Below are 24196 nucleotides of genomic sequence, written 5' to 3'. Positions count from 1 at the left end.
TCAAGTCTTAATACATTTAAGAGGACTGAAATCATATCAAACATATTTTCTGACCACAATGGTATGAAACTAGAAATAGACCATAGTCTATTAAGTATGCAATAGCATTATGTTTAAAAAAACAAATACCTTAATAATAAAGATACTTTACTGCTAAAAAATGCTAACCATCATCTGGCAGTGCAGGGTTTCCACAAATCTTCAATTTGTAAAAATCTCAGTATCTGTGAAGCACAGTAAAATGAAGTGCAATAAAACAAGGTATGCCTGTACCCTAATCAAGTGGGATTTATTCCAGGGAGGCAAGACTGGTTCAATATTCGCAAATCAGTCAATGTGATACACTACATTAATAAAATAAAGGATAAAAATCATATGATCACCTCAATTGATGCAAAAAAGCATGATAAAATTCAACCTCCATTTATGATAAAAAAAAAAAAACTTTCAACCAAGTGCATACAGAGGGAACATACCTCAACATAATAAAGGCCAAATACGACAAGCCCACAGCTAACATCATACTCAATGGTGAAAAGCTAAAAGCTTTTCCTCTAAGATCAGGAACAAGACAAAGATGCCCACTCTTGCCACTATTATTCAACATAGTATTGGAAGTCCTAGCCAGAGCTCAGGAGTAGCATAATTTAAAATTATTGATTAAAAAAAAAAGAAAGAAAATATGGTCCTTGAAAATCATGGCCATACATTTAGATTTATGAGAGAATTAGAAGTGTCTTATATAACAATACCTTCATAATAAGCCCTCATAGTACAAATTTAATCTTGTAAACTTTTTGGGGAGAAAACGGTTTATTTCCATGCTCAGGTAAAAATGACTACAAGTTTGGACACACTTTATAGAAAAGATTTGTTGAGAAAAAAAGGCCACAAATGTTGAGCGTTTCTTGAGTGAGATTATATCAAGGATTTGGGACAGGGAAAAGGTAGAAGCGTCTTCTACATTTTAAAAAGAGAGGGATGGGTTAACACAGTTCTTAATAGTGTATGAGAAGTATTCCAATAAAAAGTCCTCAAAAGAATTCTGTTTTTCTATAGGCTTTCATTATGAAATGGGAAATATGTTTCCACAGTGCTCCACAGGGTTGCCTATTGCAGAGAAGAAATCTATGTATTTATACGCTTTGAAATATCAAAGGTTTTTCATAGCTCCCTGGGTGATCTTTCCCTGTTCCCTGTGGTCACAGCAGCTACACGTTTTGCAGTATTTCTTTTTAAAGGATAGTTTTCCTTATCTTCCAGTGTGTACGATCCCTCTAGGGATGCGAACTAAATGCGATTGATATTTCATATTATACCAAAATAGCCTCTTAGCGGTTTTGTGGTTATTTCATCTAAAAATAATCTTTTATCCACTGCAGCGATACTGATTTTCCCTTATCTTTATTTCTTCATTTTTTCTCTCTTCTAGTTTAATACTGAAATAATATTGTTAATTTTGGAAAAATTTTCACATAGGGAGAAGCAATCATAAAATAATAGGAAGTGTGTTCAGGTCCATGCTCCTCTGCTGCCACCCCCATCCATTCTCCACCTCTGGCTCTGCGCTGTGACTAGGGGCTGGGCGGTGGTGGGGCTGAGGTATTTATTCCTATGGGCTGCTCCTCCCCCAGCGCTGTTCCCTCCAGCCTCTGCCTGAATTCAGCTAAGGAAGACACCGGTGGGAGGAGAGCAAGCTTGGGGCATTTCTTCCCCCACCCTGGACATCACCTGGACACGACTGGCCCTTGCATCTGTGACTACAGTGCCTGTCGGAGCCCCTCTTCCAGGCTCCAGCTCCCACCCGGCTCTGGTAATGCTGTTTCCTGCCCCTGCCCTTCCAGCCCAGGGTGGTGGTGATTCCTGCTGTCCCTAGTCCTGGGTGCCTCAGTGCTCCTTGTTGGTTCCCTTACCCCTGCTTCACCTCTGTAAATAGTTCCTTTGTAGATTCTCTTCAGAATCCCAGCCTAGTATGCCTTCTATCCCCTGCTGGATCCTGGGCGGGAAGAGACTCCCTCTGTTACCTCTTATGCACGTGCTTATCACGTGGTAGGAAAACACAGGCCTGGGAACTGGTCAATGTGAGTTTTAGTCCCTCTTCAGCTACTTGATAATGTTGTGACCAGGGGCAAATGTAAACCAACCTCCAAGTTCACTGACAGTAAGAACCACGTTTGTTTTGCTCACAACAGTATATCCCCCAGGCTGGATACAGTGAGTGGAACATGGTAGATTAGATGTTCAGTAGATGAACGGAGGGATGAATGAACAAATGTGCCCACTTAATACTGATATATTTGCATTTTATATCCTCATCTTTGAAATGAGAAGTTTGGAATAATTAGACCAGATGATCCCTTCCTGGATAATGAGACTGTTATTTTATGAAGAATGAGCAGAATGTGCCCTACTCAGGGACATATGACCATACTGTCATAGTACTACATGCAACTCTTAACCAGGGAAGGGAGCAGGGTTCAGGGCTTGTCAGGAACAGAGCTCGTGGCTTTGTTACCATGGCAGCTACACTACCCAGCTAATAAGGCATCCAAGGGAGGGTCAGCTATTGTCTATCAAAGTGTCTACAAAGAAACTCTGTAGTGACCACATCAGGAAGCTGAGGGCTGCTGACCCACTAAGGAGGTGCCGAGGGAAGAGCCTTTTCCTTCCCAGGGAAGTTCTTCCTTTTTTTCCTATTTTTCTTAGATGTAAAAACCTGGCTTTCACAAAAACATGTATATTTTAAGAATGGCAGAATCTGATGGAGGGAGGGAAGGAGGGAGGGAGAGAGGGAGGGAGGGAACCAAAGAACAGTGCTCTTCCTGAAAATGATGGGCCGAGTCCCACTTCCACGTGTGCCAGCCTTCTTGCCTGCCTGTCTCCCTTCCTTCTCTCCAGCGCACCATTATTAATCACCTGTGTTTACACTGGGCACTAGGTTAGGCATTGCAGAGATTGCTGGCAACAAAGAGACAGGGTCCCTGCCCTCGGGCCACTCCTGCTGTCTGGGATATCCTCTTACTCTGCAGTTTAAGGCTCAGCTAAAGACCTACCTACGTCCTGAACTGGATGTTCATGCCTGCGAACCTCATGAAAAACATATGATCTGTACACACACACATCTTTCTATATGTACATAGATACACAGCACCTCTTATCAATTAAATTACAACATTATCCAGAGCAGAAATTTTATTTTATGCCCCTTGGGGCTTAGCATGATACTCTATGCAGAACAGACATTTAATAAATGTTTATTGATGATTGGGATGACACTGATAAAATGCTAAGATTTTATAACAGCATATGAATCCATTTTTCAATAGAAATTAATGTTGTAAAAATAGGGGTTTTTTTTTTCTGTTTTGAAAAGGTCACTAGAAATGACTTTGTAGAAAGCTTTCAAAGTAACAAAAAGAATAAAGTAGTATTTTTACCTCTATAAGAGAGCACAACTATAGAACAGTGTCTGTAGGTGCTTAACAAATACTCTCTAAAGATGATGGAGCAACGGTGCTCACACCCCCCAATATTTTAAATGCTTCAGATAGAAGTCTTGCATTAAAAACTCCAGTGTAAGTGTCTTTAAGTCTGTTTTATTCCAAATAAAGAAAACATATGTAAAGCCTAACACCTGGTTATTTTAAAATCTGGACACTTGCTTATAAGAAAGAAAAAAAAAGTTGGTCTAGGGACAGTTTCAATTATTCTAGAGCTCCACCTAGTGAAAAGTATCTACCTTATGGATATTATTTTTGAAAAATTCAGGGGCATGGGAATGAAAATCAAAATGCTTTTTTACTTTATTTATGCACATTCGTTGAAGGAGAAGCTTAGCTTGCTTATGACACTACTTCAGGAAGAAACAGAAGCTCACCTAGTTGGAAACAAATTATTATTCAACAGTCCCTATATCACAACTTTTTGCTCTCCCCAAGAGCCAGCTTTGTTGCATGCAGTTGTCACTATAATCAAAAGAGAGTGTTCTGATTTCAAAATCAAAGTGCGGGCCTTAATAATCACTGATGGTGGACCTTTCTTTCAGAGATGTTTTAAAGAGTTACACATGAACGTAAACTTCAGATGCTTACCTGCAGAACTGCCTCCCTTTCTTCATCAGATAGCCTTTTCATAGCTGCTTCCCTGAGGTTTTCCTGGATATAGTTATCATATTCTTCCTGGGCTTTCTTCACTTCTTCATTTCGCTTACGTATGTAATCAGGCGTGACACCATAACCCTTGTAAGGATTTTTCAGGAAAAAAAAAAAAAATCAACATCCTGAAAGTAATCTTACATATGTGTACATACCAACCAATGATTAGGAGCAAAAGAAATGTTACAGACTTGAAGCCTTTGCTCAAAACACTGCAAGTTAACAAAAGTCAGTGAATTTTTTCTTTTTCCTATTTGGAACTAGTTGATTCTGGTCATTTAAAACCATCTGTGCTGTTATCATGGCTGTTTGTTTTCCCTCTTTTGAATGTTCCCAGTGCCTGTTCTTGGCTGATGGCTTGGCCCTTACTTTACCCCAAAGAACTGGATTTTCTTTGTTTCTTTCAGGTGCTTCAGATTTTACTTTGAAATATCTCAAATATCTTAAGGTCTCTTGTGCATTATCTCATAAAAAGAAAAAAAAAAAAGGAAGATAAATGCTTCCAATGCATTGTAAGAACAAACTCTTAAAGATGCTAGGCACATCTGCTTTAAGAAAAAATTGACGTGGGCCCCTTAGGTTGTTTTTGGAACAACAAAATACAATTTTAGGCTCCTGGGCTGCTTACAAGGACTGACAGTGAAGCAATCAGCTATGATTCTTTCAAGTTAGTGAATGTGTCGATACCACTGTGTAGAGAAACAGAACTACTCCCTGCTCATTCTTCAAAGCATTATTTGAGGATGTACTTGGTGCTAGCTACACTAGTGAATAAGAAAGGAAAAGTTTCTGTCCTCATGGAATGTGCATTCTGTAGTGAGAGAAACTCACCAAAAATAAGGTATGAAATAATATATATAAGTGCTCCACAGTAAAATACAGTAAGAAAAAAGAAAGTCATGAGAGCTATTTGAGATAAATAAAGATGTCAGAGAAGACCAGAGGGCAGACAGCAGAAGCAAGAAGAACTACAATCCTGCAGTCTGTAGAACAAAAACCACATTCACAGAAAGAGAGACAAGATGAAAAGGCAGAGAGCTATGTACCAGATGAAGGAACAAGATAAAACCCCAGAAAAACAACTAAATGAAGTGGAGATAAGCAACCTTCCAGAAAAAGAATTCAGAATAATGAGAGTGAAGATGATCCAGGACCTCGGACAAAGAATGGAGGCAAAGATCGAGAAGATGCAATAAATGTTTAACAAAGACCTAGAAGAATTAAAGAACAAACACCCAGAAGAATTAAAGAAGAAACAAACAGAGATGAACAATACAATAACTGAAATGAAAAATACACTAGAAGGAATCAATAGCAGAATAACTAAGGCAGAAGAATGGATAAGTGACATGGAAGACAGAATGGTGTAATTCACTGCCATTGAACAGAATAAAGAAAAAAGAATGAAAATAAATGAAGACAGCATAAGAGACCTCTGGGACAACATTAAATGCAACAACATTTGCATTATAGGGGTCCCAAAAGGAGAAGAGATAGAGAAAGGATCCGAGAAAATATTGGAAGAGATTATAGTCGAAAACTTCCCTAACATGGGAAAGGAAATAGCCACCCAAGTCTAGGAAGTGCAGAGAGTCCCAGGCAGGATAAACCCAAGGAGAAACACACTGAGACACACAGTAATCAAATTGACAAAAATTAAAGACAAAGAAAAATTATTGAAAGCAGCAAGGGAAAAATGACAAATAATATACAAAGGAACTCCCATCAGGTTAACAGCTGATTTCTCAGCAGAAACTCTATAAGCCAGAAGGGAGTGACATGATATATTTAAAGTGATGAAAGGGAAGAACCTACAACCAAGATTAGTCTACCCGGCAAGTATCTCATTCAGATTTGATGGAGAAATCAAAAGCTTTACAGACAAGCAAAAGCTAAGAGAATTCAGCACCACCAAACCAGTCCTAAAACAAATGCTAAAGGAACTTCTCTAAGTGGGAAACACAAGAAAAGAAAACGACCTACAAAAACAAATGCATCACAGTTAAGAAAATGGTAATAGGAACATACATATGGATAATTACCTTAAACATGAATGGATTAAATCCTCCAACCAAAAGACACAGGCTTGCTGAATGGATACAAACACAAGACCCATATATATGCTGTCTACAAGAGACCCACATCAGACCTAGGGACACATAAAGACTGAAAATGAGGGGATGGAAAAAGATATTCCATGCAAATGTAAATCAAAAGAAGGCTGGAGTAACAATACTCATATCAGATAAAAGAGACTTTAAAATAAAGAATGTTACAAGAAACAAGGAAGCTAAATAATGCTAAATAATGATCAGGCTAAATAATGATCAAGCTAAATAATGATCAAGGGATCATTCCAAGAAAAAGATATAACAAATATAAATATATATGCACCCAACATAGGAGCACCTCAATATATAAGGCAACCGCTAACAGCTATAAAAGAGGAAATCGACAGTAACACAGTAATAGTGGGAGACTTTAACACCTCACTTACACCAATGGACAGATCATCCAATGAGAAAATTAATAAGGAAACACAAGCTTTAAATGACACAATAAACCAGATAGAATTAATTGATATTTATAGGACATTCCATCCAAAAATAGAAGATTACACTTTCTTCTCAAGTGCACATGGAACATTCTCCAGGATAGATCACATCTTGGGTCACAAATCAAGCCTCAGTAAAGTTAAGAAAATTGAAATCATATCAAGCATGTTTTCTGACCACAACGCTATGAGATTAGAAATCAATTACAGGGAATAAAACCACAAAAAACACAAACACATGGAGGCTAAACAATACATTACTAAATAAACAAGAAATCAAAGAGGAAATCAAAAAATACGTAGAAACAAATGACAATGAAAACACGACGATACAAAACCTATGGGAGGCAGCAAAAGCAGTTCTAAGAGGGAAGTTTACAGCAATACAAGCCTCCCTCAAGAAACAAGAAAAATCTCAAATAAACAATCTAACCTTACACCTAAAGGAAATAGAGAAAGAAGAACAAACAAAACTCAAAGTTAGTAGAAGGAAAGAAATCATAAAGAGCAGAAATAAATGAAATAGAAACAAAGAAAACAATAGCAAAGATCAATAAAAATAAAAGCTGGTTCTTTGAGAAGATAAACAAAATTGATAAACCATTGGGCAGACTCATCAAGAAAAAGAGGGAGAGGACTCAAATCAATAAAATTAGAAATGAAAAAGGAGAATTTACAACAGACACTGCAGAAATACAAAGCATCCTAAGAGACTACTACAAGCAACTCTATGCCAATAAAATGGACAACCTGGAAGAAACGGACAAAGTCTTAGAAAGGTATAACCTTCCAAGACTGAACCAGGAAGAAATAGAAAATATGAGCAGACCAATCACAAGTAATGAAATTGAAACTGTGATTAAAAATCTTCCAACAAACAAAAGTCCAGGACCAGATGGCTTCACAGGTGAATTCTATCAAATATTTAGAGAAGAGCTAACACCCATGCTTCTCAAACTCTTCCAAAAAATTGAAGAGGAAGGAACACCCTCAAACTCATTCTATGAGGCCACCATCACCCTGATACCAAAACCAGACAAAGATACTACAAAAAAAGAAAACTACAGACCAATATCACTGATGAATATAGTCAACAAAATACTAGCAAACAAAATCCAACAATACATTAAAAGGATCATACACCATGATCAAATAGGGTTTATCCAGGGATGCAAGGATTCTTCAATATATGCAAATCAATCGATGTGATACACCATATTAACAAATTGAAGAATAAAAACCATATGATCTTCTCAATAGATGCAGAAAAAGCTTTTGACAAATTCAACACCCATTTATGACAAAAACTCTCCAGAAAGTGGGCATAGAAGGAACCTACCTCAACATAATAAAGGCCATATAAGACAAACCCACAGCAAATATCAGTCTCAATGGTAAAAAACTGAAAGCATTTCCTCTAAGATCATGAACAAGACAAGGATGTCCACTCTCGCCACTATTATTCAACACAGTTTTGGAATTCCTAGCCACAGCAATCAGAGATGAAAAATAAAAGGAATACAAATTGGAAAAGAAGAAGTAAAACTGTCACTGTTTGCAGATGTCATGACACTATACATAGAGAATCCTAAAGATGCCACCAGAAAACTACTAGAGCTAATCAATGAATTTGGTAAAGTTGTAAATAATTACATAATTAATGCACAGAAATCTCTTGCATTCTTATACACTAATGATGAAAAATCTGAAAGAGAAATTAAGGAAACACTCCCATTTACCACTGCAACAAAAAGAATAAAATACCTAGGAATAAACCTACCAAGGGAGACAAAAGACCTGTATGCAGAAAACTATAAGACACTGATGAAAGAAATTAAAGATGATACAAACAGATGGAGAGATATACCATGTTCTTGGATTGGAAGAATCACTATTGTGAAAATGACTATACTACCCAAAGCAATCTACAGATTCAATGCAATCTCTATCAAATTACCAATGGCATTTTTTACAGAACTAGAACAAAAAATCTTAAAATTTGTATGGAGACACAAAAGACCCCGAATAGCCAAAGCAGTCTTGAGGGAAAAAAACGGAGCTGGAGGAATCAGACTCCTTGACTTCAGACTATACTACAGAGCTACAGTAATCAAGACAATATGGTACTGGCACAAAAACAGAAATATAGATCAATGCAACAGGATAGAAAGCCCAGAGATAAACCCACGCACATATGGTCACCTTATCTTTGATAAAGGAGGCAAGAATATACAGTGGAGATAAGACAGCCTCTTCAATAAGTGGTGCTGGGAAAACTGGACAGCTACATGTAAAAGAATGAAATTAGAACACTCCCTAACACCATACACAAAAATAAACTCAAAATGGATTAGAGACCTAAATGTAAGACTGGACACTATAAAACTCTTAGAGGAAAACATAGGAAGAACACTCTTTGAATAAATCACAGCAAGATCTTTTTTGATCCACCTCCTAGAGTAATGGAAATAAAAACAAAAATAAACCAATAGGACCTAATGAAACTGAAAAGCTTTTGCACAGCAAAGGAAACCATAAACAAGATGAAAAGACAACCCTCAGAATGGGAGAAAATATTTGCAAACGAATCAATGGACAAAGGATTAATCTCCAAAATATATAAACAGCTCGTGCAGCTCAATATTAATGAAACAAACAACCCAATCAAAAATGGGTAGAAGACTTAAATAGACATTTCTCCAAAGAAGACATACAGATGGCCAAGAAGCACATTAAAAAACTGCTCAACATCACTAATTATTAGAAAAATGCAAATCAAAATTACAATGAGGTATCACCTCACACCAGTTAGAATGGGCATCATCAGAAAATCTGCAAACAACAAGTGCTGGAGAGGGTGTGGAGAAAAGGGAACCCTCTTGCACTGTTGGTGGGAATGTAAATTGATACAGCCACTATGGAGAACAGTATGGAGGTTCCTTAAAAATCTAAAAATAGAATTACCATATGACCCAGCAATCCAACTACTGGCATATACCCAGAGAAAACCATAATTCAAAAGGACCAATGCACCCCAATGTTCATTGCAGCACTATCTACAATAGCCAGGACATGGAAGCAACCTAAATGCCCATCGACAGACGAATGGATAAAGAAGATGTGGTACATATATGCAATGGAATATTATTCAGCCATAAAAAGGAACAATATTAGGTCATTTGTAGAGACGTGGATGGATCTAGAGACTGTCACACAGAGTGAAGTAAGTCAGAAAGAGAAAAACAAATATCTTATATTAACGCATATAGGTGGAACCTAGAAAAATGGTACAGATGAACCAGTTTGCAGGGCAGAAACAGAGACAGAGATGTAGAGAGCAAACATATGGACACCAAGGGGGGAAAGTGGGGGGGGGTGGTGGTGGTGGTATGAATTGGGAGATTGAGATTGACATGTATACACTAATATGTATAAAATGGATAACTAATAAAAACCTGATGTATAAAAAAATAAGTTTAAGTTAAAAAAAAAAGATGTCAGGGAAGACCTCTCTGAGGAAGTAGCTGTTGTGAGATATGAGTCATTAAAACTATTCACAAATATTCTGGTTCTTCTCCTTCTAGGCACTTGGTATGACAATATTTTCCTGCTCCCCTTCAAGTAAGATGCAGCCTGTGACCTGAATTTCCCCGTGTGAGTGGAAGTAATGCCCTTTTTGGGTAGAAGCCTCATGAATTAATGGTTGACTTGTCATGTTCTTTTTCTCTCTGGTATGGTGATAGGTGATGTTTTGGTTTGCCTGGGTCCTGGAGTCAGGACAAGAAGCAGAGCTCCCAACAATCCTCAATGCACAGGTAGCACAAGCAACCAATAAAACCTAGTTGCTTTTAGTTACTGCAACTTGGGGGTTGTTAACCACAGCACAACCTAACCTAATCCTGACAATAAGGGATAGAAATCCTAGCTACAAATGTGTTCTGGAAAGTTGCAAAGCACTATACAAATAGACTCTAAGAGCTCAGTATTCTGGTAAGTTAGTTTCATGGTAACCAGTCCAATCCATTTCAGGAAACACTGAGGGCAACACCTCATTTCAGCTTAGTACAATCACTGAGGTTCCCAATGATGATTGTGTCATCACAAGTGGTTAAATTATATTTGGCACACTCTGTGTAGGAAAAGGAACTACGTCACAAATGGGTAAAAGCTGCAGTGATCTGAAATATTCCTATGTGCTGGATCATTGAGGGTAACGCATAGTATTAATATTAATAATTGCATATATTATAATATCCACTCTTTACTGAACTTCCGTTAGGTACCAGGTATTGTGTCAAGTGCTGAATATATTTTATATCATTCAATCCTCACCATGCTGTGATAAATCTAATAACTTGTTAAAAATCACAGAGTTAAGTAAGTGGCAGAGTTAGAATTTGAAACGCTTGTCTTCCTATTATTGCTGTGTAACTCAGGCAAACATCCATGCTTCAGTTTGCTTACACAAAATATTCTTATGGCACAAATGGGCATGTAATACTTTATTTGGAACTAAAACATGAGGTTCATTCACTTTTAAAAAATGGCCTTGCCTTTAAAAGGACTCACTATCTCACTTACCAATAACAGATTTTTTTAGCTTAACTCAGATAAGTAGAAAGTAAGTTGAGTTAGTCCTTCGTAAGCCCTGACTGGTTAGCCATCGAGAGAGTATACTAGGCGCAGAGAATTTGCGTGGCTTCGTAGACAAGCACAGGTAGACTAACCTCGTATTTTTCTGTCTCTGTGATGGAGACTCTCAGTTTCCTGTTCAAGGCAGAAAATGTATTGAAGTGGACAGCTTAGGCAGAAGGCAGCCAGTGTGGCGGTTTGTGGCATGACCATCAAAGGAGAAGGGTTTTTACGTGATGGTGGAGAAAGGATGGATTGGAAATGGCTTTAAAGAGCCAGGAGAATGAAGTTTCTGCTTTTCCACACCCTGTGGGACAAGGACCCCGAAGAGCCTCCAGGGGCCATAGAAGGAGGACGTATCCAGAGAAACTTGAAATCTTTGTAAGCATGAGCTGCCAACTCCCAGATCCCTACTAAGGTCTTCCAAAGGTGTCTCAGCCAGCTGAGCGACAATGGTTTCTCAGGGAATAAGTAGTGTTCTCGGACAACAGCCTTGAGGTTCCTGTTTTGATGGTGAACAGTCACTGGATTCACCATGGTGGATCACTGGATGACCTCAGTACAAGCCCCTCTTACATGTTACAAATTCCTCTTTTTCTCTTCTTTTCTTCCTCATTTCCTTCCTTTCTTTTTTGCCCAAGTTATTATTATGCATTATTACTCTTTAGGATTTTGTACTCATATACTATGTGTGTTTCCAGCACTTTTGTGCTCTATAAGTATGCAAAGTAAAATAGGTTTTATAGAAGGTATTTTTCATAAGCTTTTTAAATTTTAAAGTTCTATATTTAAACTGCTAAACCCAAGCTTCTATAATTTTCAACAATGAAATTATATGCCTACCTGATAAGCACCTTTTCAGATAGAAATGAAGGTCCTGAAAAGACTAACTATTGTACAGTACTTTCAAGGTCTGCTTTACTCTAAACCAAACACAAATGAGTATATTCAAACTGAAATAGTACTGTGAATTATTTACAGTACACTGATAGGATGGATGGTTCTAAAGTTGTTTTCCTCTTCATTTCTCTCATTCTGTTAACAAGATAATGTAAACTAATGACTGAATCTTAGGATCTTCTGAAAGGTTATTCCTTCTAGATTTGTAGTAACAACGTGCTTCTAGTGACAATTCCACCTCACCAAAAACGAGTACCTTTCAGAGAATGTTTGCTATAAATGTTAAATACATTAATAATTGAAATTACGAAAAACAATTATAGTTTCCCTCTACTGAACTATATGTTGTTGTTCATTCCAAATTCTCTGTAATTTCATCACACTAGATTTGGACCAAACACGGACTTCAGAGGAACGAGAACTGGCAATCTAGATAATCTGTCCAGTGAGAGCACTATTTTTTTTAATTGAAGTACAGTTGATTTACAATATTATATTAGTTTTAGGTGTACAACGTAGTGGTTCAAAATTTTTATAGATATAAACTCTATTTAAAGTTATTATAAAATGTTAGCTATATTTCCCTTGTATCTTATTTATGTTATCCATAGTAATCTGTACCTCTTAATCCCCTACCCCTTTCCAACCCCGTCCCCTCTCCCTCTCCCCACTGGTAACCATTAGTTTGTCAGTGAGGGCACTATTAGTGATAATACAGACAATCATTATGAATACCATATTTAAATTATCTGACTATCAGGTCTTATTAATATATCACAAGGCTACCTTTTTATTGATGTACTTTGGAACTAGTCCTGAAGTTTCAAGGTCATGCTTGTCTCCAGTTCTTTTGTCAACATAAATTGGTTTAGGCTTTTTAGGCACTCCCATAATGACATCGGCTGCATTTGTATTTAAAAAATTTTTTTCACTCTGTATTCCCGTGACTGGATGGTCCGTCCTCAATGGTACAGGAGGCTTTCTGGGCTCATTCCGTTCAAACTTTTTTTCTGTTAAACATAACATTTCCTTGTTAATATTAAACTATAAATGTGGCTACTCAGTACTATTTATAGCATCCAGATATTTTACCACTAGTATATTAGAGTTTTATTAATAATATATTCAAATATTTAAGGTAAAAATCAGTAATCATAAATGCAAAAGATTAAATGTGACATAATCAATTAATATGTTGGAGAACAATATAAAAATCTAAGGGAAGAAAATAAACACCCTAAATCATATGCTAGCTAAAACATTTTTATTAGCTATTATAAAAAGATTTTCTGGGCTTCCCTGGTGGCGCAGTGGTTGAGAGTCCGCCTGCCGATGCAGGGGACATGGGTTCATGCCCCGGTTCGGGAAGATCCCACATGCCGTGGAGTGGTTGGGCCCGTGAGCCATGGCCACTGAGCCTGCACGTCCGGAGCCTGTGCTCCGCAACGGGAGAGGCCACAACAGTGAGAGGCCCACGTGCCGCAAAAAAAAAAAAAAAATTTTCTTATAAAGATTTCAATAACAAATGTTCAGTATGCCCATTGAAAAAAGTCCAAAGAAACATTAAAACTTTTTTCTGAGTACCTTCAATATTATGAATAATTGCCTCTTCAGAGGAAAGTTACTGTAAAATCACCAAGTAAATAAATCAAACTTGATGTATCTGATGTATCCAAGAATCTGTGGATGTTTTTCACTAAAACTATTATTATTATAAGGTATAAAAATCATGTAATAGCTATGCACCTAACATGCAGCTTAAGAAATGATAAATGACCAATACTGCTGCGGTTTCCTATTCACTCCTCCCTAATTACAGCTCACCACCTAAAATAACTGCTATCCAAAGTTACTTATCTCTCTCTACCACATTCTCTTTATTAGCAGCAGATGAAACTGGCCATTTTTACACAATCTCTTTGACTTGACCATTCCAACTTATCTATTTTGATACAGCCACATCAAAGTGGTTTGTCAAAATGCTAAAATGTAAAATAATTACACTTTATTTCCAAGAACCGAAGGCAACAACTATCTTGACAAAACCTTACTCAAAGGCTTCCCTGGTGGTGCAGTGGTTAAGAATCTGCCTACCAATGCAGGGGACAAGGGTTCCAGCCCTGGTCCTGGAAGATCCCACATGCTGTGGAGCAACTAAGCCCGTGAGCCACAACTACTGAGCCCGCGCACCACAAGGACTAAAGCCCGCCTGCCTACAGCCCGTGCTCCGCAACAAGAGAAGCCACCGCAATGAGAAGCCCACGCACCAAAACAAAGAGTAGCCCCCGCTTGCCGCAACTAGAGAAAGCCTGTGCGCAGCAACGAAGACCCAATGCAGCCAAAAACAAGTAAATTAAATAAATTTAAAAAAACAACAAAAAAACCCACCTTACTCAAATCTTAACCCCATCACAACTACTACGGACTTTGACTTTATTCATTTCTGTACTGTTTGAACTTTTAAATCATTTTATATAACTTTTATTATCAGAAAAAAACAATACTTATTATTAAAAGTTTATGAACTGAATTAATCTCTTGTTATAGGCTGAATTGTGTCCCCCTCCCATATTCATACGTTGAAGCCCTAAATGCCAGTACCTCAGAATGGGACTGTAGTTGGACATGCTTTCAAAGAGGGACTTAAGTTAAAATGAGGTCATTAGGGTGAACCCTAATCCAATATGACTGATGTCCTTGTAAAAGGAGGAAATGTGGACACAAACACACACAGAAGGAAGCCATGTGAAGACACAGGGAGAAGACAGCGATCTATAAGTCAAGGAGAGAGGTCTCAGAAGAAATGAACCCTGGAAACATCCTGACCTTGTTTTTTTGTTTGTTTGTTTTGCTTTGTTATCGGTTTTGTTTTGGGGTTTTTTTGGCCATTCCGTGTGGCATGTGGGATCTTAGTTCCCAACCAGGGATCGAACCCACAACCCCGGAAGTGGAAGCTCAGGGACCACCAGGGAATTCCCAGTAACACCCTGATTTTGGACTCTAGCTCTCAGAATTGTCACAAAATAAATTTCTGTTTAAGCTACCCCATACTTATTATGGTAGCAGCCCCAGAAAACCAATATACCCCTGATAACTCTACACTCCCCCAGGAAACATTATAAAGGAGGTTTTGAATGTTCACTTATTCATTAATTCATGCAATATACTTTTGTTGAGCAATTACTATGTCCCCAGGTAATGCTCTAGGAACTGCGGTTACAGGAGTGAACAGAAGAGACAAAGTCCCTTTTCTCATGGAGTTTACATTATAGTGGGGGATGAAAAAATAAAAGATAATATGTAGACTATAATGTATATATTAGCTTGAACTATATGTAAAATTGTTTACTGTTTTTGACCTACAAAAATGGTTATCTTCTTCCTATTTAACATACTACTGAGATGTTGTGAGCATCGTCAGAAATTGAATTAGGGAGTTCTTCTAAAGCCCGGAGCAGAGAATAAGCCTGTTACAACCCAAATAGCTCCCTTCTACCAGATACACCCAAGTCAGGTTGGGTATGTCAAGTAAAGTTGGCATAATCAGTTTGCCTAAAAAACAAGAGGCATACATCTTATAGATGATCACATGGGAAACATTTAGAAGCCAGATTTAATTATGAGTTGAAAGCGCATGCAAAGGGCTCCCATAACGACAGCTTTAGAAATGCAATTAAGAGGCAAAACTGAATTCTCAGAAAATGAGGAAACAGTTTAGAAAGACTGATAATTCATTCTTAGTCGAGTAAGTATATTATAAATCTTGGTTGTTTGTGGTTATGTACTGGATGGAGCCTAAAGCCCACCCCCATCTCACCCTTATATTATATCTATCAATATCTAAACATCATATTTTTTTCATCTGAGGAGTAGGGGTTGGCAATGTTGGGTGGCTCGGAAAATGGGGCGAGGATGTCTCTTTACAAATTATTCAGTGGTAATGTTAATAAGTCTGAAGACCAAATGACTGGGTTTCTTTTTAGGCTATAATAAAATGGCAACATCAACACGGTCTCGTAGTCATGCAGATGTTCTACTACTTAAATTTAGAGAAATCTTCTTGTACCTGTTAGGTATTTTTCAGTGTGTCTAGCAAATTATTGTGTTCAGAATGGCAGAATATTCACCAAGAGACTGGCAGTAGCCTTGGCCTATATTACCTTTAACTTTGTCTCACTGGACGGGGCTTTTAAAGCTCTTGCAATGCCCTGAATTTCTTAATTATTCCTAAGGCCAATGAAATTTTGTGTTTGTTTTGCCTTATAATGTTTAGAAGAGAAAAGACAGACTTCTTCCCTTTTTCCTTATTTGAAACTTAGGATTTATACAGTTAGGTTATGTACTATGTTTAACCTTGGAGAGGATTCATGAGGACCCAAGTAATATCATTGGTTCTAAGGCACTTAAAGTATTAAATTCCATTTTAAGACTTCCCAGTGTTCTCAAGTGCTTGTGGGTCACAAAATAACAAGACTCCACTTAAGCGAGCTACAAGAGAGGCTTCTGAAGACATGAATTTCAGCATGAATGTTGTATTTTCAGACTTGCTTCTTCCACCTTTCCCAATAATGCCCTCATCCTCTGTCACGGCATGAGAGTTATGAGAGAGGATTGTGGGACACATAATATTGCCATAGGGAGAAGTAGTTTCATTTTTGTCAAAAGGCACACCCTAGTTGGGCTTGAGATATTATTGCATTATTTCCTTGATGCCAGAAGATGGGAAGAGGCTTTTTTTGGGCTGTGTTGGGTCTTCATTGCCACGCATGCGCTTTCTCTAGGTGCGGCGAGTCGGGGCTACTCTTTGTTGCAGTGTGCGGGGTTCTCATTGCGGTGGCTTCTCTCGTTGCGGAGCTCGGGCTCTAGGCATGTGGGTTTCAGTAGTTGTGGCATGTGGGCTCAGTAGTTGTGGCTCACGGGCTCTAGACCGTAGGCTCAGTAGTTGTGGCTCACGGGCTTAGTTGCTCTGCGGCATGTGGGATCTTCCCCAACCAGGGCTCAAACCCGTGTCCCTGCATTGGCAGGCGGATTCGCAACCACTGCGCCACCAGGGAAGTCACTGAGGCTAACTTTTTAAAATAGATAGACTCATTGCCCTCTTCTCTTTATTATCTGAAAACATCAGGGAAGACATACCCAAGATGGGAAGAAGTTGCCTCCATGAATACCAATAACAATTCTTTTTTCATCCACTGTCCACTATCCTGATGGCCTTTTCCCCTGATATCCATATTCTCTATGACCACAATTGACTACATAATTTGAGAGGCCCAGTACAAAATGAAAATGTGGGGCTCCTTGGTAAAAAATTATTAGGCATTTCAAGATGGCAGAAGCAGAGCATTAAACCAAGTGTGGGATCCTCTGAAGCACGGGGCCCTTTGTGACTGTACAGGTAGCACGCCCAAGAAACTGGCTCTCATTCATGAAGGCTCCTCCATTACATCTAACGCCTTCAGTGTCCTAATGGTCTTAGAGATCGGAGAGAGTTAAAGCCCATACTCAAGGCTAAAATGAGCCTGATAGTTGCTTCGACAACTGGTAGTAATGGTTGTAGTTTTCATCTCTTGCAGAAAAGACCAGACAGGGTTTAGATGCTGAGCTATCTTGCCCACTGAGGTTTAGAACTCTTCTTATGATCACTGTTATTGAATTCATGGAGCTAGTTACGAAGATGGTGGGGAGTGTGGTGCTGGAGGTGGGGTTTATCAGATAGTCCAAGATGTAGTTCGAGATGCTTGCACCATCACAGGAGAGTCTAATTGGGGGCAACGTGGCATTCTCCACTCTCTTTTTCTACTACATTGTGGGTTTTTTTGAGAACTTTTATTTAAAATATTTTTTCACTGAAGTATAGCTGATGTATAATACTGATATTATATAAGTTACAGGTGTACAATATAGTGATTTTTAAAGGTTATACTCCATTTATAGTTATTATAAAATATTGGCTATATCCCGTGTTGTACGATATATCCTTGTATCTTATTTTATACATAATATTGTACCTCTTAACCCCCTGCTTCTGTTTTGCTCCCTCCCTCTTCCTTCTCATCACTGATAACCACGGGTTTGTTCTGTGAGTCTGCTTCTTTTCTGTTATATTCACAAGTTTGTTGTATTTTTTAGATTCCACACATACGTGATGTCATACATTTCCCTGTCTGACTTATTTCACTTAGCATAATACCCTCCAAGTTCACCCACATTGCTGCAAATGGCAATATTTCATTCTTCATTATGGTTGAGTAGTATTCCATTGTATACATATACCACATCTTCTTTATCTATTAATCTGCTGATGGGCACTTAGGTTGCCTCCATGTCTTGGCAACTGTAAATAATGCTGCTATGAACACTAGGGTGCATCTACTATGTTCTTGACTTCTGCTTTCTCCTAGCCTCTCAAATTCTGTTTAATATGAGGGAAAGTTGCTATCACTATAAACATTTAATATTCACAGACAAAATAATTTTAAATTATCTGCTAACACTTTTAATATTAAAAAGAGTGATAAAACCTACTGGGTGGTAGAGTTTTTTCCTTTGAATGTTTCTTCAGGAAATCCTTTGGAGAAGGTACTTCAAGTTTTGCTGGTCCCATAGTTTTCATTGCAGTTTTAAATTTTTGCTTCTCATCTTTTACAGCTGCCTTAAAAACTGATACATACCTAAAATTATAAGAAAAAGTTGTAGCATTTACATTTCTAGTAAAAATTATTTAAAGTTTATATAAAGGATATACATTTCTAATTTATATATATCTATATTCATTTGGAGATAGCTGTAAAGCAGAATTATCTGAATTATCTGAGTCCATCAGGCTTAGGCAAGCTAGATGGAACCTGTGCCCTAAGAAAAACGTGCCAGGATAAAGATAGTCATAGTATTTCCTTATTATCCTTTGAATATCTGTAGCATCTATAGTGATGTCACCTCTCCCATTCCTGATATTGGTAATTTATGTCTTCTCTCTCTCTTTTTTTTTTTTTTTTTTTTTTTGCTGATAAGTCTAGCTAAGGGCTTATTTTTATTGATTTCTTAAAAAACCAGCTTTTCATTGATTTTCTTTAATGTTCACGTTTTCCATTTCAATGATTTCTGCACTGATCTTTACTATTTCTTATTTGGAGTTGAATTTGCTTTTCTTTTTCAAATTTTTTTTTTTTTTTTTTAGTTTCTTAAGGTACAAGTTTAGATATTTGACTTTAAACCTTTATACTTATCTAATAGAAGCTATAAAATTAAAAAAATACCTTTTTAATTCCCTTCTGATATCTTCTTTGGCTTAGGAGTTTGTTTAGATGTGTTTTGCTTAATCTCCAAATATTTGGGGATTTTCCAGATACCTCTTTGATTTCTAATTAATTTTTACTGTGGTTAAAGAATATAATTGTAAAATTTCAATCCTTTAAGATTTTCTGACACTTGTTTTATGGCACAAAGCATAGTCTATCTTGGTAAATGTTCTACATACACTGGAAAAGAAAGTGCACGCTGCTGCTGTTGGCTGGAGTGTTCTATAAATGACAATTAGGTCAAACTGGTTGGAAGTATTTTCAAGTGTTCTAATAATCATTGAAAGAGAGATGCGGAAATCTCTGACTATAACTGTGGATTTGTCTATTTCTTCTTTTAGTTCTATCGGGTTTTGCTTCATGTATTTTGAAGCTCTATTAGTAGGTGCATAGCATTTAGAATATCTTCTTGAAATACTAATCACTTCAATATTATGAAATAATATTCTATATCCCTTTTAAAATTCTGTGCTCTAAAAATCTACTCTGTCTGATATTAATATAACCAGTCCACATTCCTCTGATTTATGGTAACAGCATTTTTCCATTCTTTGACTTTTTACTTACTTGTGTTTGTATTTTTAAGGGGATTTTCTTAGGGAAAGCACAGAAGTTTTATCCTTTCAAAGGGTTTCATTTCTTTGGTGTATTTAGACCATTCACATTTAATGTGATTTTTAAAATATGTTTGTGTTTAAATTTTCCATCTTGCTATTTGTTTTCTACATACCCCATTGCTGGTTCTTCCTTATTTTATTCTGCCTTATTTTTTGTTTTTGTTTTATTTTGTGGAAGTTCTAAGGTTTACAATATACATGTTTAACTGATCACAGCCTACCTTCAAGTATTATTATGTCACTTCACATAGGACATAAGAACCTTACAAAAGAATACTTGCATTTACCCCTCCCCCACCTTTATCCTAATGTTATATGTGTGTTATGAAACCCGTAATTCATTGTGATTACTTTCCCTTTAAAAAGCCAAATAAATTAAAAAGAAATTCAGAAATAAATTTAAAAAGAAGAAACTTTAATATTTACCCATATATTTACCATTTTATGTGTTCTTTATTTCATTGTGTAAATCCAAATTTCCAACTCATACCCTTTTCTTATGCATTATGGACTTTTAAACTTCTGGCTTCCACTGTTTCTGATATTTGCTGACCTACTTTCTTCCTCTGTATGTAATGTTTCTTTTTTCCTTGGCTGTTTTTAGGATTTTTCTCTTTATTACTGGTTTTAAGAAATTTTATGTTAATGGCCCTTGGTATGGTTTCCTCTCCCTCCTCCTTCTCCTTTCCCTGCTTGGGGCTCATTATGATTCTTGGATTTGTGGATTTAGAGATTTCATTAATTTTGTCAAAATTTTGACCATTATTCAAATCTTTGTTCTGTATCTCTACTCTCCTTCTGGGACTCTAATTACACTTGTATTAGGTTGCTTGACGTTGTCCATAGCTCACTGATTGTTTTCCTTTTCAGTTTTTTCTTCTCTCATTTTCATTTTGTATTGTTCTAGTATTACTATGTCTTCAAATTCAACAATATTTTCTTATTCAGTGTCTCAGCTGCTGTTATTCCCATTAAGTGTACTATTTTCATTTTAGACATGGTATTACTTATGTCTTCAAGTTAGATTTGGGGTTTTATTTACCCTTCTATTTCTCTCCATACCTTGCTCATGTTTTCCTCTGCCTTTTTGAACACATGGAGAATATTTAAAATAGTGGTTTTAATCTCCTTGTCTACTAATTCTCTCACTGATGTCATTTCTTTGTCTGTTTGTATTGACTGATTTTTCTCTTGGTTATACATTGTATTTCTGGGTCCAGGAGCTTTCAGTCTATTTCTGATTTGGCCCTACCACTGAGGCAATATATTTCTGAGGGCACTACTCAATCCCTTGCATCTTAGGAGGAGTTTCCACTCTGGTTGGTGGGAATATAAACTTTATCTGGCTCTGCTGCCTTCTGTTGGCTATTTCCCTGGCCTTGGTAGTTTCAACATACAAAAGTACTGTCAACCAAAGACTTCAGGGAAATTCTCCTGCATACTTCTATCTTTCTCTATATATGTAGTTCTTTCCTCTCTGGTACTCTTGTGCTGTGAACTCTACATGCCTTGACTACCTCAAACTCTGAACTCTGTTTCTTTAACTCACAGAAACTGCTGGATTTTGTTTTAATTTCTCTTTCCTGGACTTTTGTCTGGAGATTCTCTCCAGAGACTATGTTGGGACAATTGTAGGGCTTGTTTCCCTTCTCTTAGGGATGACTGCTCTGTGTTGCTTGTCCAGTGCCTGAAAAACCATTGTTTTACATATATTTTTCTGGTGTTTTAGTTGTTTAAGGTGAGAGGGTAAATTCCACTCTTGATTGGAAGAAGTTCAGCTGTACCACTTTTAATACTTTGTATTCTCATCTTACTATGTAGGTAAGTTTGTGTGGAGAAACATTCAATTGTTTTTTGCTTTTAGAAGACTTTCCTTAATCATGAACTAAATGTCTGGGAATTAACTATGGTCCAAACTGAATGAGCTCACTAGATACCATCAGGAAATAATGTTCAATCCAAATCTGTGCCTTGAAATTCCCATGGAAGTTGGAATTGGCAGATATGATCCCTTAATAAAATAACTTCCTCTGCAGTAAAAAGGAGTGCGTATACTCTCACCTTTTAAAAATCTGCAATCTTGTGATTCATTACACTATTCTTTGTGAGTTGAAAGCTTACCATCTGTTATAGAAAACAAGATATTCTATTCTATATGAATAATAATTTTTTAATTTTTCCAAATTACAAAAATTTTTTTAAATGATGAAACTAATGTAATGGTATATGTCCATTATATCTCAACAACAGCAAAAAGGAATAAAGATCTAGGTTCCCTCCATCTCCTCAATTCATTTTCCAGAAAAAATTATGTTTTCTATATCTCTATTTATGTATGAATTGTAACTTGATTTTTAAAACTTAATATAGGGGCTTCCCTGGTGGCGCAGTGGTTAAAATCCGCCTGCCAATGCAGGGGACACGGGTTCAAGCCCTGGTCTGGGAAGATCCCACATGCCACGGAGCAACTAAGCCGTGTGCCACAACTACAGAGCCTGTGCTCTAGAGCCCACGAGCCACAACTACTGAGCCCATGTGCCACAACTACTGAAGCCCGCGCACCACAATGAAGAGTAGTCCCTGCCCACTACAACTAGAGAAAGCCTGCACACAGCAACGAAGACCCAACACAGCCAAAAATAAATAAATAAATTTATTTTTTTAAAAACTTAATATAATGTGATACCCTTCCATGTTAGTACACATAAAGCTTACTTTTTCTTTTTTTAATTGCATCTTTAAATTCTATAGCACTTTACAATTTTCAAAAGTTTCACCCACATTGTTTCATATAATCCCATAATAATCCTTTTTTTCCCCACCCCCTATATTACCCTTCCCCCCTTCCCTCTCCCCATTGGTAACCACTAGTTTGTTCTATCTGTGAGTCTGCTTCTTTTTTGTTTTATCCACTAATTTGTTGTATTTCTTAGACTCCACATATAAGTGATATCATACAGTATTTGTCCTTCTCTGTCAGACTTATTACACTTAGTATAATGCCCTCCAAGTCCATGCATGTTGCTGCAAATGGAAAAATTTCATTCTTTTTTTTATGGTGGAGTAGTATTCCATTGTATATATATACCACATCTTCTTTATCCATCCATTTATTGATGGACACTTAGCTTGCTTCCATTATCCTTTCTTTTCAATAGCTGCATTTTATTCCATTTTCTGGATAGTGTGGTTTTATTATAAAGATCCAGAGGGTGACTTTATTAGACAACTGGCCTTACTTTCTACTTTTTATTAGATGTGGGCTATAGATTAATTATTCTAAAACTAAAGTTATCTTCAATAGACGTATCATACTTGCACTTATTTTCTTGCCAATAGTCACCACATAGTCATATTAAATCTGTAGATACACAGTTCTAAAGCAGTTTATCTTAAAGAGCACACAGAGAACTACAGACCAAGAGTTGGTACAGTTTGATAATGCTTGTTTGAGATTTTTTTTATCCTAATGGGTTAGATGAACATCTGGTTAACTACTGTTCTTTGTTTGCTTTGTTTTAAATGTCAGGCCAATATTATTGCAGCACTGGTCAATTGTGTAGAATTTTGGGACCTAGACTGCTCATAGCTCACTGTTCAACTGGAAGAGGGTGCCCTTCATCCCACTTTGATTACATATATCCATTTTCTAAATTATCATTTAGCATCTGCATCTCTCATTAGGGTTTTCAATAATACATGGTTTTACTGTTAACCAACATTTTAATGTTTATCTTCCAGTTCCGCAAGGAGCCTGTAACCTCTGAGGTAAGGGAGATCACAGTGCTGTCAACTGTTGGTTCCCCCAAGGAATCCACCTCTTTGTGAAAGCTGGACGATCATTTTGCCAGTCTTGCAAAGAGCTGCAGTGAGCTTTACTGAAGCTGGGTTTATAACTCAGTGATGCAAACAAGGCTCGCAGCTTAATATATTTCTTTCTTAGCATGAATTTGTACTGCAGTAAGGGGATTGGGTAAAGGCAAGTTTGTGTTACTGTGGTGAGAAAGAATTGGTTAAATGTTTTATTATGCTCTGTTTTTT

General features: G+C 37.1%; 1 protein-coding gene across 1 annotated transcript in view; it reads right to left on the bottom strand.

Moving 5' to 3' along the window:
• The window catches only part of ENKUR (enkurin, TRPC channel interacting protein), a 45428-nt gene that overhangs the window by 18284 nt on the left and 2948 nt on the right, over positions 1 to 24196 (bottom strand). The window contains exons 2-4 of the mRNA XM_022580519.2: positions 18766 to 18911; positions 13027 to 13250; positions 4092 to 4238 (exon numbers count right to left, since the gene is read on the bottom strand). Of these exons, the coding sequence (XP_022436227.2) occupies positions 4092 to 4238; positions 13027 to 13250; positions 18766 to 18911 (517 nt within the window). The remainder of the gene's footprint in view (positions 1 to 4091; positions 4239 to 13026; positions 13251 to 18765; positions 18912 to 24196) is intronic.

The sequence above is a fragment of the Delphinapterus leucas genome, chromosome 2 (genome assembly GCF_059928025.1).
Source record: "Delphinapterus leucas isolate spDelLeu-1000000601 "Yukka" chromosome 2, BTC_Dleu_Yukka2, whole genome shotgun sequence".
Lineage (NCBI taxonomy): Eukaryota > Metazoa > Chordata > Mammalia > Artiodactyla > Monodontidae > Delphinapterus > Delphinapterus leucas.
The sequence above is the reverse complement of the archived record's forward strand: the minus strand, read 5'-3'. Positions and strand labels throughout refer to the sequence as shown.